Here is a 17674-nt window from a genome sequence, read left to right on the forward strand (position 1 = left end):
TATTTTACCTTTTAAAACTAAAATTGTGGGTGTAAATATTGTTGGTAATGTCTTCCAGTAACATAATTACCCAGTAGTATTTTATGTTTCCTGTCAACTTAACATTGTTTAATACAAAAACATGGCGCTTGACCACCCACCTGGCTCAGCAGGTTTTCTGGAGGAATCCCTGCATTATCCACCATTGTGGAGTGACTTTCTGCCATAGCTGTTGGTCTCAGAGCAAAGCTTCATAATTCTTTTCTTTCCTGAGTGACTGCAGTTCACTATCCTATTTTGTCTGTTTACAATTTGAACACGGCCCATGCAACCAACCGCTCCATTCCTTGACCCTGTTCAGTTCTAAGCCCATATAGCAATGGTATGGTACAGTTAGGCTGAACTACTGGCGTCATACAACACAGTCCATTGATTGGGGACAGAAGAACGTCACTGCTTGCCACAAGCACAAGACATAAACACCAGAGGGCTTTTGTTTCACATCATCTCATTTTACACAGACATGTGAAAGAAAAAAAGAAGATGCAAGCAAGTAGTAGTAAGGTTTGGTAGACTGTAGAACTTCAAACATTCCTCACTATTGTTGACAAAAGTGCTATTCAGAGTGAGCCCAATGGATCTGTGATCAATTTAAAAGTTTTGTGTTAGTGAGTCAATACCGATTTGCCAAGAGACCAAGTTTCATGCATCCCGGCGTTGACACTCTGGTAAGATTCACCTAGTTGACATTTTCCCAAAATTTGGTTTTGTGTTTTCAGGTCTCAAAAGGTATCTGAAGACACCAACATGGATCTTGGAAAATAACTGTTATTATTACGTTGTACAAGCTGCTACATCACTAAAGCTTAGTTACAGACAATGTTTCAAAATAAAAGTGGGGGGGTGACTCTTGGTTTCATAATTTGACCATGTTTTGCATCGTTTTTGTAGAAGAACCCATTTGATTTTATATGTTGTGTGTCCTAGCTGTTGCCTGATGATCTGAAATCTGTATATATCCAAACTAATCCACAATAAACAAATACATTTTCATGTTGTTTGATTAATTGTGGAAGATTTTATTTTATTTTTTCTATACTTATTTTCCTCAGTACCTCTCATGGCATTTAGGGTGTTTTCAGGTCAGATGAGTTATGTAATACCTTCAGCATGTTGTTCCTGTGTCCCATGGTTCCCTCCCTAATGGGCATTACTGGAGAGTCTGTATGGGGAGGTGTCGCTATAACAGTAGCCTGATTGTGTTTTCAGTGAATAGTGTTCTGAATAGAAAACAATTAATTATGAGGCAGCTCAGTCAAAGACGAGACTAAGAGTGGCTAACCAAATCTTTGTAGTATAGCCAAGAACCAACAGTGTAACCACGGAAACGGAGAATAGAGTTGAACAGCCAAGAGGAACAAGTCGAGTCTTTCTTGTTTTAAATGCTGTCCACAAGCCAGCAAGATTCCCTGTGAGACTTTGGATACTGCACAGCATATAAACCACATTTTCCACTTTCAAACTGACCCTTCACTGGAATAACATGCAAAAGAAACTTCTGAATAGGTTGGCATGGTGGTCTGTTATCAACCTCTTTTTAAATCAGGATGTCAGACAAATAATGAGGGTTTTTACATGTTTATATGTATATATTATGTATGTATTTATGGAGAATATATCAAAATTGACATCTGTTTCAGCACATTTTCATAATTTTTTTAATAGAGATCTACCAATCCGATATTAATATCTGTATTGGTCCCAATATTGAAAAAAATTATACATCAGGTATCAGTGAATAGACATGTCTATTCATGCCCTAATGCCCTAATACAGGGGTGTCTAAAGTCGGTCCTCGAGGGCCGGCATCCTGCACAGGACGAAAATTGGGATTTTCAACAGCTATTGACACCTAGTTCTGCCGTGCGCATGGAGATTGATGGCTTTCGGCAAGAGGTTTTTGTCAGAGTGGAAAATGGTAGAACACTGCCAAAAATGTTGAAAAACGCTGCGTGTCCGTGTTCCCCTATCACCCCCCCCCCTCGTGCCTAGCAGAGGTTTTCGTATTTAAATGAAGTTGCTGGGAGCCATGCAAATGCAAATCAACTGTTGAGCACCACCTTTTGACTTTAGCTAACCCTTTTTACCTTCTGTTCACCATAAAGAAGTATGTTTGGAGAAAGAATATTAAAACAATAATCTATCTTATCCATTAAAATATATATTACATGTGTGTTAGGAGTACTGAAAAACTTTGTTTTGGTTGAATTGATGATATAAAAGAAGAATATGCATGATTACGCATGATGGATGGATGGAAACGTGATCTTACTTTGCTATTCCTCCCATCTGAAGATTTATCTTGTGATGGGAGGAATTGCACAACTTAATCAATGATAATAATAACAACCATGTTCCAGAGTGGTTCATTGTACATAAAGTATTTTTGTGAATAATATTCAAACTAATATTAATGTTCACTGATTGCTTTAAAGACCCAGAGTCATTCTATGTTGGAGTGGTAGTGGTCATTCCACATCACAATACTGGACTTAACAAACTACAGATTATTCAGTATTCAGTTGCTTAACTCTCAAGTTTAAATTGAAGAACAAAATGGTTGAAAGTTTGTGATACCTTCTGATAGAGTATAAACATTTGTATTCTTTTTTTAAAAGTTTTGTTAGTTGAGCACTAAATATAACTCACAGATTATGAATCATATTCTGTATAAACTAAAAAGGAGACAGCTCAAAGTAGAATTGAGTAAATAAACATATATACATCTAAAAACATTTTAGCAATTAATTATAATAAAAATAAAATATACTGTCACGTAACTTTTGAAAAAATAACTTTTAGAATGTATTTCTTTCAACTTTCAGTTGGTGGCAGTAATGAGCTTTCATAGTCGGTCAAGCAGCCGCCATTAAACTCCAGAGGAAGATTTGCACTGGTGGTAACAAGAGCTAACTGCCTACACCCAACATGAACGAAAATACCAGGGAGAACCATGCAAACTCCATGCAGAAAGACCCCAGGGCAGGAATTGAACCCAGAACCTTCTTGCTGCAAGGCAACAGCTCTACCTTCAGCTGTACTTTCTGAACTATTTAAAAAAAAAGGTTTGTTACAGTTTATTTTTACATATTTGACCAAGATAGTCATCCTATTGCTTTTGCCAGTTTCAGTTTCTTTTTATTTTTACATTGGCTGTTATACTCCTGTTTGCACTGACTGAACAAATTAAAGTTGTTGTTTTTACATATTTGATCAGGCTTGTGAAGCTATTTGTGTATAAGTGTGCTGTAGTGGTGCAGAGTTATCAAATAAATTTGTAATTCACTACATTTTTATATGTATCCAAATAAAGAAACATTTTCAGTCAATTCAGCACTGTTTTACCTATCAGCCCGTACGGAACCTCAGATATTGGTGTTGAAAGTGGGGGAACAGTGGATCGGTGAATCTCTATGTTTTCGGCCCTGAAATGAAACTGGCCCGAAATTATTATTCAGGTTTATTTGTGTGTTGTGCTGCCTGTGCTAGTGTTTTTTGGGGGAGACAGAGTTGGCTTTGTCGTATTTGTTTGGGCATGTGACTTGTTGCAATAAACAATAAATCAATTAATAAAATGATAAATGAAAATTATCAACCTCATTTTAATTTTGCGTTTCTTCCTGCCTTTTTCTCTTTCTATTGATGACACTGGATGAAAAAAGGCTCAACTCCGGTGCTCTCCACTGACCCCTTGCTACCTCAGTTCCCTAGCATAAGGGAAGAGTGAACTATTGCATCAGGTAGTCGGATGTGCCCATCTTCTCTATCTAAATCTAATGATTATTGAAGGGCAGTATAGTCAGTGTCAGAAAAACTCGGTTGCTGTACCAGTAGCTCACAGATATTTGAAGTTTTGCGTCTTTTTCATGGTACAGATCTTGCAGCTTTGGGTAAAATCAATAGGAGCAAGCAGGACCCGGAACCAATCTATGTGGCATAAATTCAAACGGAAATACGTCACCACCTCTCGTGGCATATACCCCAGTAAGTGTAGTGCGCATGCACTAACGTGTATGCAACCTGTTGCGGTTACTCCTACTTTTAATATTTTTTGATTATTTTATTGCACCACTTTAATTATTTTACTTTTGCCAGAAGAGTATCTTCAACGATGTTGACTAAGAAAGTCATAATTTTTTTCTTTGTTGTCGAGATACTTTTTATACTCTGCCGGCACAACAACTTGGCCGCATTGTTTACACCAGGGATCAGCTGATTGCGCTGAAACCGGCCGACATGGAGTCCAGATCCACTGAAATCCCCGAGGAGATCTGGAGAAGGACACATCGGGGTTGCAGAGGAGGAAACAAACAGCGCAGAAGAGCAAAAAAGAAGAAACAACAGGCTTATGGAGAAGAGACGTTATAAGCCGTTTCTCCCCTCTGTTACCATGGGCAACGTTAGACCGATGGCTATCAAGATGGATGAATTAACATCACTGTCCAGGAGCCAGAAGGAATACCCGGAATGTAGTTTAATGTGTTTTATGGAGACATGGCTGCACCCGGACATTCCTGATACCAATGTTACCATCGAGGGACACCGACTGTTCGGGCTGATGGAGATTGCACCGGGAGCGGTAAGAGGACAGGAGGCGGGCTTGCCGTTCTAGTAAACAACTTTATTAATGTAATCCTGCGCATATAACGGTGAAGGAGATAATCTGCTGCCCGGACATTGAACTGCTGGCGGTTGGTCTTCGTCCGTTTTACCTGCCCCGTGAATATTTCCATGTTGTCGTGGTGACTGTTTACATTCCTCCCTCTGCTGACCCCACGGTGACCTATGACGTCATCCACTCCGCTGTAGCTCGCATGCAGACTGAACCTTTAAACAATATAAATTTAAAAAGAGAAATAGAAGCAAAGCACTAAGTAAATCTGCCGTTTATCTAAGAATTTATTTTAGTGTGCTGGGGCAGAAGGCTGAAGGTGGAGGACACCAACAGACTGAACAAACTGATCCGGAAGGCCAGTAATGTTGTTGGAGTGGAGCTGGACTCTCTTGACAGTGGTGTCAGAAGAATCCTGTCCAAGATGCAGGCCATCTTTTACAACGAGTCTCATCCAATCCATGATGTTCTGGCCGGACACAGAAGCCCCTTCAGCCAGAGACTCATTTTGCCAAAGTGCACCACAGAAAGTCATTTCTGCCTGTTGCCATTAGGCTTTACAATGCCCAAGTCTGTGCTAATTGATTAAAAAAATAAATAAATTCTGCGCTCATTTATGGTTATTTATTAATATATGTGATTGCTTGTTATTTATTTGTTATTTGTTATATCTAGTCATTTTGAATTATGACTCTTAGGTATGTATATATTTTACAAACTTTTTATTTGTTACCTGAGATGGAGTGTCTTTCAACAAATAAGCAATTTCCCCTTGGGGATCAAGTCTATTCTATTCTATTCTTTACGTATTAGGGCCATAACATTGCATAGAAATGCATGAAAGAGACCTATTATTCTTCACCTCAAATACGTGCCCCTGCCTTTCACCGTTAGTGCAACCCAAACCACAGTGTGCACCCCCACAATATACATATATCAAAATGTGCGGCTTGATCCTGTGAGGGATGCTATTACTTTTATTGGTATTTCGAGTAACCATGGCGACATAATTAGCAAAAAATGAGCCAAATTCAAATCAAAACATATTCTGACACTGTTTTGCATCAGTTAGGTTGTGTTCACACTGCAGCTTGAAGTGACCCAATTCCAATTATTTTGCCTTTTATCTGACTTGTATCTGATTTTTTTCATGACAGTCTGAACAACATAGGTCAGATTTTTTTCAAATGTGACCCAGGCCCCTTAGATATCCGACACATATCTGATTCAAATGTGACTTAACGTCCAGGTCGCATTCATCATACCTTAACATCATTGATACTCAACAAATGTCCCTATTCTGTGCCCTGATACATGCAAGTGGGAAGTAAAACAGCAACCATGGCAGACTATAGTAAGGATTAAGTTGTTAATGTGCTGGCTTAGGTCGGACAACTTTAAAATCGTAATATATGCTCCACCGTTAGCATCCACGTTTACCTCCGCAAACATTGATCACTACTTCCTTTTTATGGCAGATGGCAAAAGACTCAGAAAGCTTACTAGACGTTTCACCATATGCTGTAATCTGTTTAAAAGAATTTGGTGATCCACTTTATCAAAGGTGGCACTCAGACCCAGGTTGTCTCTGTACTGTGGTTTGTCCTGAAACCAGATTGATACTTTTCTAAAACGCAAGTGTCCATCCATCCATCCATCCATCCATCCATCCATCCATCCATCCATCCATCCATCCATCCATCCATCCATCCATCCATCCATCCATCCATCCATCCATCCATCCATCCATCCATCCATCCATCCATCCATCCATCCATCCATCCATCCATCCATCCATTTTCTGTCGGGTCGCAAGTGTCATTTAAAAAAATTATGTAATTGGATAAAAACAAGCTTTTCTAAAATTTTACTTAAAAATGTTAAACTGGATACAGGTTTGTAATTATTAAAAACACTACAATCCAGATTACTCGTCTTCAGAAGGGGCTTTACCACTGACATTTTAAAGGACATGGTGAAGACACCCATCTGAAGAGAGCAATTTACAATACTTAAAAATTTCATGCTGAAAACATCTATAAAATGAAAGACAAAGTAATGAGGGAATTGGGTCCAAGACGCAGGTGGTTGGTTTGATTTGAGAAAAAACTTTGCTGAGCATCTCTTGCATCAACCACAGCAAAATTGTCCAGTAAAAAACATTCAGTAGATTTAAAACCAGTATTTTGCTCAGATAAAATGCTAGCTCTAATTCACTCAATCTTTCCTCTGAAGTGATTTGCAAACTGTTCACAAAGAGAGTCGGTTGTAGTCTGTGAATAGTCAGTAAATTTAGGATTAATCAGATTACCAATGGTGGAAAACAAAACTTTATTATTTTTTTTACTGTTAATTATTTTTGGCAAAATATTCATTTCTTGAATTTCGGACAGCAGAGTTGTATATGTTAAGCTGTTCACGCTGTTCGTCAGTACGTTGCTGAGTGTATTTCTTTTCTGTTTGGTTTGTACCTTGGAGCATTGAAATTTCATAATGCATTAAGATGTTATCTAAAAAGCCATTGCTGTTTATTTGTTTTCACTAGACTGACAGGTGGAAAACAGAATTAAGCAGACTGTTGTTGTGGTCAGCCATGTTGAAACTGTTGGTTAGCGTTCCGTCACTACAATACAACGGCAGCTGAAGATTACTCAAGTGTGAATAAACCATGAAGATCACATCAGGAGGGCCGCTGAATTGAAACTGAGCAGAAAGAAGGCAGTTTATCAGTGTCTGTATTTGTAGCGTCCTGGTTGAAAAGATGGTCTCTTTAACTGATGGTTCACGTTTCTTTATTCAACAGCCTTTGTACATGAACACACCGTAAGAGCTACAAACATACAAATAAAATACCATTAGGAACTCTTAGTGGTTCTAACCTTTTACCTTAACCTATAAACCTTACTTTATGCAATATCATGAAACCTACAATACATGTATTTAATTAACTATAACATTTCTATATTACAAATGAACCAAAACGTTTTCCAACTGCCCCAACTGTTCGATAGTTAATCAAATATTAACACCATTTCATGACATCACATAAACATCATGCACAATAAATACAGTTCACTCATCAAAACACCCACCTTGTTCCCTCATCAACCGAGTGCTAACTAATTGATTGTCTGGACCTTAATTGGACTATTCCTTAGTTATCTCCTCTCAACTGTAACTTCTACGCTCGCTCACTCTGCACTATGTCCAAAACAGCCAACCGTCAGTTACCGTCGGAAGTTTGTATAGATCACCTAGCAACCTATCAATAAAGTCATTTACAGTTTTTGCTGTCCGATGATCATTCTTGATTACCCACCTTGACAGCAAGGTGGGTAAAACTAGCTTCTAGTGATACAGTTAAATGTGCTGTTGGACATTTCTGCAGTGTTAACCGTTTTTATTGATGTGTTAATTACTGAAAATAAAACCTTGCTTTGCATGCTTACATTTATTTCCATGTCAGACTTACGCTTTGTGTATTAAAAGTAAGACCAGTTCCATTTAACACTCAAATGAGTTGCTTTTAAAATATACTTTAGATTTAAGGCATTTGGAATGTTTTATCTTTTCCACTTCAGCTTTAAAATTGCTGTTTGCTTCTGGATTTCTTAGGTTTCTTAGACATTAATTTAAGTTTTCATTTTCAAATGGATTTATTTATTTATTTATTTATTTATTTATTTATTTATTTATTTTAAACCAGTTTTCTTATTGAGCAATAAACCATCAAGCAAAACAAAATGAAAAGTTAGTTGGAACTTTTCAGGACTCTGTTTTTGGGCTTGGTTTTGCTCTTCATCTTTTTAGCACCAGTTCACTTTAGGTGAGCCCTTCATGGTCATTTTAGTTTTATTATTTGAGGTTATTTATTGTGGTTAGAATTGTCTTGTCTTGTTATTGCTTTCCTCATTTGCAGTCCTTCATAGTGTTTGTTTCTTAGTTACTCTATTATTCTTATATGTCTGTGTATACCTTCCTTTAGTGGTTCCAGTTAAGTTATTTCTTAGTCAGTCCTTGTAGCTTCCCCCATAATGGTTCAAGCATTTCTTATCTGGTTACTTTAGGTTTAGTTCTGTTATGTCTGCTTCCATCTTCCTTCAGCATCCTAGTTGGGTTATTTCTTAAGTCCTTCTAGCTCCCCCCATGGTGTTTCTAGTTTTCTTATTTTGTCACTTTAGGTTTAGTTAGTACTTTGACTGAATCTATGTCAATCTTTCTTTAGTGATTCTAGTTAGGTTATTTCTTTGTTTAGTCCTTGTAGTTACTCTAGCTCTACGTTCCTTAGTTCTTATTGTTAGATCAGCCTTGTTTCTGTTTATTTTTTCACTCAGGTCTTTTTCTCTTGCAGTTTATCAGGTTTTCTTTAGTCTTAGTGTTTCTTTAGTATTAGAAGTATTTTCAGCTCCGTGGTGTTTCCTCCCCTTTGTCTTCCCCAGTATATTTTTTTAGCTTCCCTGTGGCGCCTTCTCCCCACCCCTCAGCTAGCTCCTGTGCCACAATTTGCAATTTTTAATGGTTATTCAAAACTGCAAGATTAATTTTATTTATGTAATGATTCAATTTTGTTTTTGAAGTCTCTAAAGTCTTTATAACCATTTTCTAGAACAATTGGAATTGGGAAAGAATTACCTAAAACAAGAGATGTTGTCAGTTAGTGTTGATGTTATTCAAATGTGATGTAAAATAGATTTCTTTGTTGTTTTTATGGGCATATCTTTTATGAAACATTCTCTTACCAAAAAAATGTAGTTTGTCTTCATGCAATTTACTTTCTGTTATGTGATATTTGCTGTTTAGATTCCCGGAGCAGCGATAGACAGGGTCAGCCTGCTGTGGCGTCTGAGGCGTCGCGCTCGCCGTGGAGCCATCTGCATGACCTTCTTCTGCATCTCCATGGCTCTTCTTTATGCCCTGTGTGCTGAAAACAGTGTGCCTGTTACAGACGCCATCTTTGGTGTGAGGGCACGTACCAGGGCTCAGCCTCGTACTCACTCAGTCATCAAGGTTTGTTTCCATTCTTCATTCTCGCTGATATTAAAGCTCCATGTCTCCATGTCAGTACAGCATGTGTGCTGTACTGATTCAGGACAAACTAATAAAAACTCAGATAAAAACATACAAATAATGAGATATTATTAGATAAACTACCTTTATTTTCTCTGAACAATAAAGAAACATGCTTGAAGTATGTCCTCATTACTGTGACCTGCTCAGGTGCTGCGAGGGGGAGCAAAATCAATCTACGCAGACCCTCAGAAGCACCCGGGTATAATTGCAGGTGACCCTCACCGCCCAATTCCCGTCTTGTCTTCACCCAACCGCACCAACGAGGACTGGGAGTCTCCACCAAAACGAGCAACAAAAGCAAAAGAGTCCTCAGGCTTTTTTTCTCACCTGCTGCCAGGCCCTTTCACACGGGCACTGGAGACTCTATTTGTAGGCCGTCGTAAAGGAGAGCTAAGCGGCAAATCGGGCGACTCTGAGTTCTTCGGGTCTAAAGGGATTTTAGGAGATGTGTGGAATGACGAGATGTCCAGCAGCATGCTGGGAAACAGGCTGAAGAAGGTGGTGCAGAACTATCAGGTGAGTTAATGCTGCCTCTTCACACATCAAATAAACTTATTTCTTTGCGATTGCTTGCAATAATTCGTGGACGTTCTACCAGGCGATGAATAAATACGGCGTAAAGGTGTCTGGACCTGGTGGCACCTCCAACCGGCCGAAACTGAGCGGCAGGGAGCTGCTCTGCCAGCTCAAGGAGAGGGTAGAGGTCACCACTTTGACTTCTGATCATCAGCCTTTCTCTGCGTTGACCCGGGCTCCCCTGCTGCTACCACCACAACAGCTGACCTCTGACCTCGGGCCATACAAAAGCTGTGCAGTGGTGTCGTCTGCAGGGTCACTCCGCAATTCTGGACTAGGCAAGGAAATTGGTGAGCTGTCTCATTGTAACAAAATGAAAATTCTAACCTGAATTCAGGATTCTCAACATGTCTAGGCAGCAGCTGAACCAGGTGTTCCACTGGTGAAAGAAGAAAGAATCCAGTGCATTTAAAACTATTGAGCCACAAAATTACACTGAGTAGAGTTCTGGTCCATTTTCTAAGGCTTGAATATTCAGACCTATAAAGCCTACTGAGAAAAATCTCTACATTATGTCCAGTGTATACATTGACATGGTTTCCAGTTGGTCTCTGTTGGGATTCTTGAAGCATGTTTTGAGTTTTTGTCTTATTTCAGGGGTCCCCAAACTACGGCCCGCGGGCCGGATCCGGCCCGCCTCCACATTTGGTCCGGCCCCCTGAACAATACCAGAGAGCATTTAGTTTTTTTTTCATATACCGTATTTTCCGAACTACAAGCCGTTTATATGTGGATTTTTCTTCAACCACCAGAGGGGTCTTTAGCAGGAAGTGAATCATTGGAAGTCTGGTTACTTGCGCGCCAACATTGAGCCCACAAGCAGCAAAATGAGTAAGAAACAGATCAGATGTCTTTGGAAAGTTTCTTTGCAAAGGGGAAAAGGCCCAGAGAAGAGACAGGAGAATGGATTTATCCTGGACCGGTAGGTGAGTCCCACATTACAAGCCGCTCTGYGTAACATGCGGCGACCGGCTGMTAATGAGGCAATGAAGCTTCAAGCTGCTTCACCACGTAGAGACCAAGCAGGCTGTGGATATAAGCAACACTTCAGGTGTTATTGTCTCTCATCACTCCCAGATGGGACCGTCTGGTTGCAGAGAAACAAGCTCAGGGCTCCGTTTGTCATTATCGTGAGTTAAAATTTTTACGAAAGTAAAATGTTCGTTTTTGTGGCGCATCTGTATCTTATTTTGAAGGGAGATATAAACGTTACCATAGCGACCAGAGTCAGAGCGTTTGGGCAGTGGTTAAGAGGAGATGAGTAGAGCTTGTGAGTCTTAAGTCTGGTTTAGACGGAAAGATTTAAGAATGTCGGCCGATTCTCCAAACCTCTGTGACCACAGAGCTGATAAAAGTCCAACAGGTTCGATTGGTTCGTGTGTCCAAGGCAGGAGGAGCAACACGAACCGATTCCAGTCACGAACATCCCGATTCCAGAGGATAATCCAGTAAAACCCCCAACATAGCATACAGGAATTTAGAATAACCAAACACGGATGACGATGTAGAAACAATAGTGATAGTTTGTGGAGTCATTTTAAGAGATAAAAGACGTAACAAAAAGAAAAGGCAGTGGATAAAAGACGACGGGAGCAGCCGCTCTATTTGCTGCACTATGATTTGGAGGTGAATGTTTTTTCATAGTTAACATTTTTAACTGAATAAACAATAATGACCTTTAGATTTAATAATAAACATTTCCACATATCATCTCCGATATCTACCTGACTCTCAGTTGCGCGATATGTCAGCTGTTTAGGATTCCCCTCTGTTCTGACGTCACCGCGCTTTCTGATTGGCTACCTGTCACATTCAGCAGGTTGTATTCTCGTTCCCAGGCAGGGAAAAACCCCACAGGCTGCGATAAAAAGTCCAAGACAACCCAAATAGGGCATATTATTCAGTATTTAGTGGGAACACCAACATGCAGAAGCTTTATCTGACTGTACGTCCCCCCAGGCCCTCTCCCGGGCCGCAACAAAACAAAAGTCTTGACGGTCCGCGGTAATAAACAGGTTGGCACCACTGACTGATTTAGCACGTGCTAGTGGCAGAGATGAAGGATCAGCACTTTTACTGTTACCATTACCGTTCGGAAACTACCGTAATCAGTTCTGTTAAATCTTGCCAACTTTTTCTTTTTCAACCATAATAAATGTGATATTAATTGACTCACATTTTGGGTGTCAGCCCCTCTGCTGCTGCTGCATCGTTGTGGAAAACCTGGAGCGGCAGAGATATCTGAGGCTTAGATGTATGGAAGCCCGTTTCCGCCACTCTGTTAAAAAAATAAAATAAATTATCTCAAAATAATGAGATAATTATTATTTATTTTTTTAACAGAGTGACGGAAATGGGCTTCCATATATGTTTACTGGTTTTAAAAAAAACAACTTTGGGGTTGTGGTTTATAGTCCAGTGCGGATCATAGTTGGGAAAATACGGACTATAATCCTTCCTGGATTTTTTTCTGTGAAGAACCCAGAGAGGGCTATTTGATTGCATTTTCTGGAAAACAATATATTTTTACATTTAGGCACTCCTGCAATCGTCTCACTTTTTCTGTTACAAACTGACTCCGGCCCCCAGCAGAGAAGGAAAAAGTGATGTGGCCCTCACAGGAAAAAGTTTGGGGACCCCTGACTTATTTGATGAACCGTTGAGTCAAAGTTAAAACCACCCTGCCCAAACAGTTTTGCTCAGATGAACAAAGTTTGTGTTGTTGAGCAACTCAGAAACCACCAAGGATTGAATCTGAACGAGAAACTATATGATCACCATTGTTGCAGTTTTCATTAAAGTGAATTTAGAATGGGACTGTTATGCTAAACCTACTTTAAGGTATATATTATGTTATATTATTATCTCATCAAAAGTATTGCTTTGATTCTTTCATGCATGTTTTAAGAATCCTTGAATTTCATCTGCGATAACTCTGAAGAATCTTTAATGAGTTACAACAATTAAATTCTATTAATAAAGTATTATTGAATTGAAAGGGTCTGAAAGGGTAGAAGGTTCTTAAAGAGACGGAGGCCAATTTCAAGGAGCCGGATATGGCTATGATGCAAAGTCAAATGTCTTTTAAGCTGTTTTTGATATATACAGCATTTTCATTACTGCAGGTAACATAGTTGATTGTGCTATAAAACATCACTCTGTTTGGAAAATACCGCCCATTAAAATCAACTTTCCCAGAGGAAAAAATCATTTTTCCAGAGCATACATGATCAAGACCGACTGAAACCAGTTGATTCACATTATTCTGAAAACTTTATTAATCCGTATGGACAACTTGCTTAAATATATAAATTGTATATTATATATTTGCCTGCATTTTTAAATTTGGACCTTGTGTTGAGATCAAATCCACAATAGGTTATGTTGTGCTATGAAAAACAACTCAAATTTATCATTATAACCCCAAAGTTAATGACCTTCACTCCAGTAAATGTTGATGGGAAAACATTTTGGTCCAAGCTAAAAGCTACCTTTATAATTCTGTTAAAATGTTAACATAATTATAAATGTTATCTGCCTCCAAACTTAACAGGTTGCATATATTTAATTTTAAAACATTGCTTGTGTATGAAATCATGAACCTGCAGCTGTGAAATCCAAACCAGCTGCATAAATATGTTTGTCCAGACAAAATGGCTACATGTTGACTCTTTCTGAAGAATCACAAGACATTGTGTGACATGAAACCACATTGTGGTTCCTGTTTTTGCTATTTCTGAACACAAAATGAATGTGTTGCATCAGTAACTCCTGAAGTTTGCTTCCTCTGAAACTGTGTGTTTTGATTAAACCCCAGACACTCATGACGCGGTGCTACGGTTCAACGCCGCTCCAACCAGTGGCTTTGAGAAAGATGTTGGCTCCAAAACAACCGTTCGTCTCATTAACTCACAGGTAAACCTCCAAATGGTGGATTTTTCCATGCCCAGGTGGTAAACATGGGCACAGAAGATGTGCCCATGTTTACCACTTCATTACTTTCAGTCATAAAACATCTGCAGCTGAATGTATTCACACTCAATGCAAAAACTGGTCACAGCCAAAATATTTATGCAGACATGTTTCTACCTTTGTATCTTCGGTTTCAGATTAACTGCAGACTGAATGCAAATCATTTTTGTTTGAGTCATGAGGCAAGGTGAAGCTGTAAAAGACTCCACCTTAATTGATTGATTCATTTATCGTGATAAATTTATTAAAAGAATTTAGAGTTGTCATGATAAATTTCAATTGACATTTAAAACACCCCAAAAGTGTCTGGATTGTTAATTTTATTATTTTATGCACTTCTTGAGTATTAATACATGTGAAAATATGTGTGCAATTTAGTTAAACAGATCACATTTCTTTATATGATTGGTGCCCTAAAAAATTGTATTACAAATGGTTGTTTTTCAAGCGCAGTATTTGTTTGTGGAAATATTAATGCTCTGGCATAAAGTCACAGCCATACAATTACCTGAAAAAAGAAGCAATAAAATCCCTATTTTCCTAAAATGTAATCTGCAAAAACAAAAGTGTTGCCCTAATTGTTCCTCTTTCTGTATGTTAGTCACAGAAGGTGTCAGATAATATCACAACTCTAACTGGTTCCTATAGGAGCATTCAGATATTTTCTCAGTTTACTTGATCAGAAAAAAGATCCAACATTTTGAACATAAGAGCACAAAATGTGAACCTAACAGCAGAAATGAGCTGCTGTTGTTTTTATCAAACGTTTAGACTTTTGGGTTTGAAGAGACTCATGTAGGTGTTTGCGTGGTGGGTGTTAAACTGCACACATGATCTCGCCTTGAGTATTTTTAGCTGACACAAGAAAAAGCCTTGGTGCATGAATTTTATCAAACCGTAAAAGTTTATGGTTGCAGTGAAACAGCTGCAAGAATTACTTTATATATAAACGCATATGGGTTATGTGTTTCTGCATGCATGTAAATATTTGCATCTCCTGTTTTGTTCACTAAAGCACAAAAGCAATTTGTTTTGTCTTTAATATTTATTTTTTCATCACAGAAAATATTTTTTTTCATACAGATTATAGTAAACCGAAACAGATTTCTTTTTCATCTGATGACTTAAATAAAGAGGAACTCGAAATGAAATTCTAATTTATTTTTGTTGCACACCTTAAACATTTTGTCAAGTTACAACCAAACTTGAAGGTGTTTTATGAGAAATGTATATGTCACAATGTTTGACAATCATGACCCACAATTTGTGCTGAGTGTTTTTTGCCAACTTGTATTTGAGAAAGGACAGAAATTGTAAATGCACAACAAAAATAACCACAAGAACATTTTGATAATTGCACAAATAACCTTTCTTTAAAAACTGAGTAATTATAAAACAAACTTGCATAAACCAAAAAAAAAAAATTGTCGACAGAGATTGCAAGCTATATAAAAGAAAAATTTATGTTGTACTCCTTACTGGGTAAAAAAGGAACAAAAAAAAAAATATATATATATAAGCACAGACAAGACATTGTCCAATCATCCAGTTCCTTTTTATAACAGTGTTTAGAGATAAAGGAGAAACTCATGTAGCTCCATAAGGAGTGGAAAGAAGAAGACTGACATTGTCGCCCTTCGACAAAAAAAACTATTAAATGCTTTCTGTTGGTCTATGAAATATATCCCAATGAAATAATTTACCTTTGTAGTTGCAACAAGAACTACAAAGGTAAATTGTAGAACTACAAATGCTACAATGTCAGTATTGAGGTTAACAATGTTATGAAATCTTAAAACACTCCAAATAAGCCAGTTTAATAAAAATATTTAATTCCTGATTTATCCCTCACTTTTTAATGTTTTTATTTAATTTCACAATTGTTTTCAGTGTAGTATGTGGATGTTTTTATAAAAAAAAATTAACTGAAAAGAGGTGAATCTTTTCTTACTCCTTTGGAAGTCTGAGTGTAGTTTGTAGTGTCATATTGCAACATGCTGCTATTACTCATTTAGGTGAAGTTTGTTATGCAAAGTGCAATCAAGTTGACTTATTTTGTGGTAGAAAAAGCATCTGCCCTCAGCAGGAAGTGAAGAGGATTTTACCAACGTTTTTGTCTTTCAGGTGATGGCATCTGATGACCATCGCTTCCTGTCCAGTTCTCTGTACAGCTCAGGTGTTCTGGTGGCCTGGGACCCCGCCCCCTTTTCCTCCAACCTCAGTCAGGTGATTTTTTTTTGTCAGCTTCCTCTTCATTCTACTTTTCATTTAACCCTTATTGACAACCTGCCTGTGGTTGTTTCTTCTGACAGTTTGACTTTTTATTATTTGTTTATTTCATGATTAACAGTTTAAATTAAACGTGTCACATGCTGGCATAAACAAAATTTTGAATAAAAAGGAGTGGTTTGAATAAGAAAATCTGGCATAATCTATCTGAAGCTTTTCTCCATGTGCTATTCCTCCCTCCTCCAGTGGTACAACCACACAGACTATCCCATCTTCAATCAGTATCAGAGATATAGGAGGCTTCATCCGCAGCAGCCCTTCTACATCCTGCATCCTCGCTGCGAGTGGCAGCTGTGGCAGCGGATTCAGGACAACATGGCTGAACCCATACAGAAGAACCCGCCCTCCTCTGGCCTGCTCGGTATGGGAACCGCCAGCTGTCTCACCACTTCCTGCTTATATTCTGTTCACTTTGATTCTGACATATTAGACAAAAATAACTTCCTCACCACAAATAAATTTGGTATTAAACCTCAACATAGGAACAGAATCTCCAGCTCTAAAAGTGACCATTTTTGATGGTCTAAGTCTGGGCCAATACCTTTTCAATATTTGTAACATTATTAAACTGGATACTATCGAGCAAACAATACTGGAATCTATTTAGTTTCATTTCTTGCAGTTTGTGTAAGGGCAAAAACAAGGTCAGGAATCATAATAGTTCAGTTCTGGTTTGGTTGTGATGGGTCAGTGGTTATGCTAATTGTCAACTTCTTAAAATAATGAATAATGGCCTCAGTCCTTTAGGAAGGTGATGTTATTGTTCTGTGTTAAAACACTGTAATAAACTATGACTACATTCTTAACTAAAAGGACTTTTTGCTACTAGATACCATAGGCTATTTTCACACAGCATGTCTTGATCCCCAAAATCTGTGATTTTTATTTATAAATATATATATTAGGGCTGAAACGATTCCTTGAGTGATTCGAGTACCTTGATTATTAAAATTCCTCGAGGAAAATTGACCTGCCTCGAAGCTTCGTTAATTTATGTTTTATCATTTAGCGCACCGTGTTTCAGCCGGAACATTATTTGCGTTGCGCGGAGCTCTGACTTCCGCCTCTGAGTTGTTGACGGAAGCTACGTGTTAGCGGCATAACGTCCAATCTTCA

General features: G+C 38.3%; 1 protein-coding gene and 1 long non-coding RNA gene across 3 annotated transcripts in view; one reads left to right on the top strand and one right to left on the bottom strand.

The window, feature by feature from the left end:
* The window catches only part of st6gal1 (ST6 beta-galactosamide alpha-2,6-sialyltranferase 1), a 36428-nt gene that overhangs the window by 9616 nt on the left and 9138 nt on the right, over window positions 1-17674 (top strand). For both annotated transcript variants that reach the window (XM_008428697.2, XM_017308612.1), the window contains 6 exons: window positions 9452-9658; window positions 9869-10237; window positions 10320-10587; window positions 14115-14212; window positions 16394-16495; window positions 16745-16919. In XM_008428697.2, coding sequence (XP_008426919.1) covers window positions 9452-9658; window positions 9869-10237; window positions 10320-10587; window positions 14115-14212; window positions 16394-16495; window positions 16745-16919 — 1219 coding nt within the window. The remainder of the gene's footprint in view (window positions 1-9451; window positions 9659-9868; window positions 10238-10319; window positions 10588-14114; window positions 14213-16393; window positions 16496-16744; window positions 16920-17674) is intronic.
* On the bottom strand, window positions 7156-8296 carry LOC103476388 (uncharacterized). Its single transcript, XR_535456.2, has 2 exons — window positions 7744-8296; window positions 7156-7481 (listed from the first exon to the last, which is right to left on the bottom strand). It is a non-coding gene; the product is annotated as an uncharacterized LOC103476388 (long non-coding RNA).

The sequence above is a fragment of the Poecilia reticulata genome, linkage group LG14 (genome assembly GCF_000633615.1).
Source record: "Poecilia reticulata strain Guanapo linkage group LG14, Guppy_female_1.0+MT, whole genome shotgun sequence".
Lineage (NCBI taxonomy): Eukaryota > Metazoa > Chordata > Actinopteri > Cyprinodontiformes > Poeciliidae > Poecilia > Poecilia reticulata.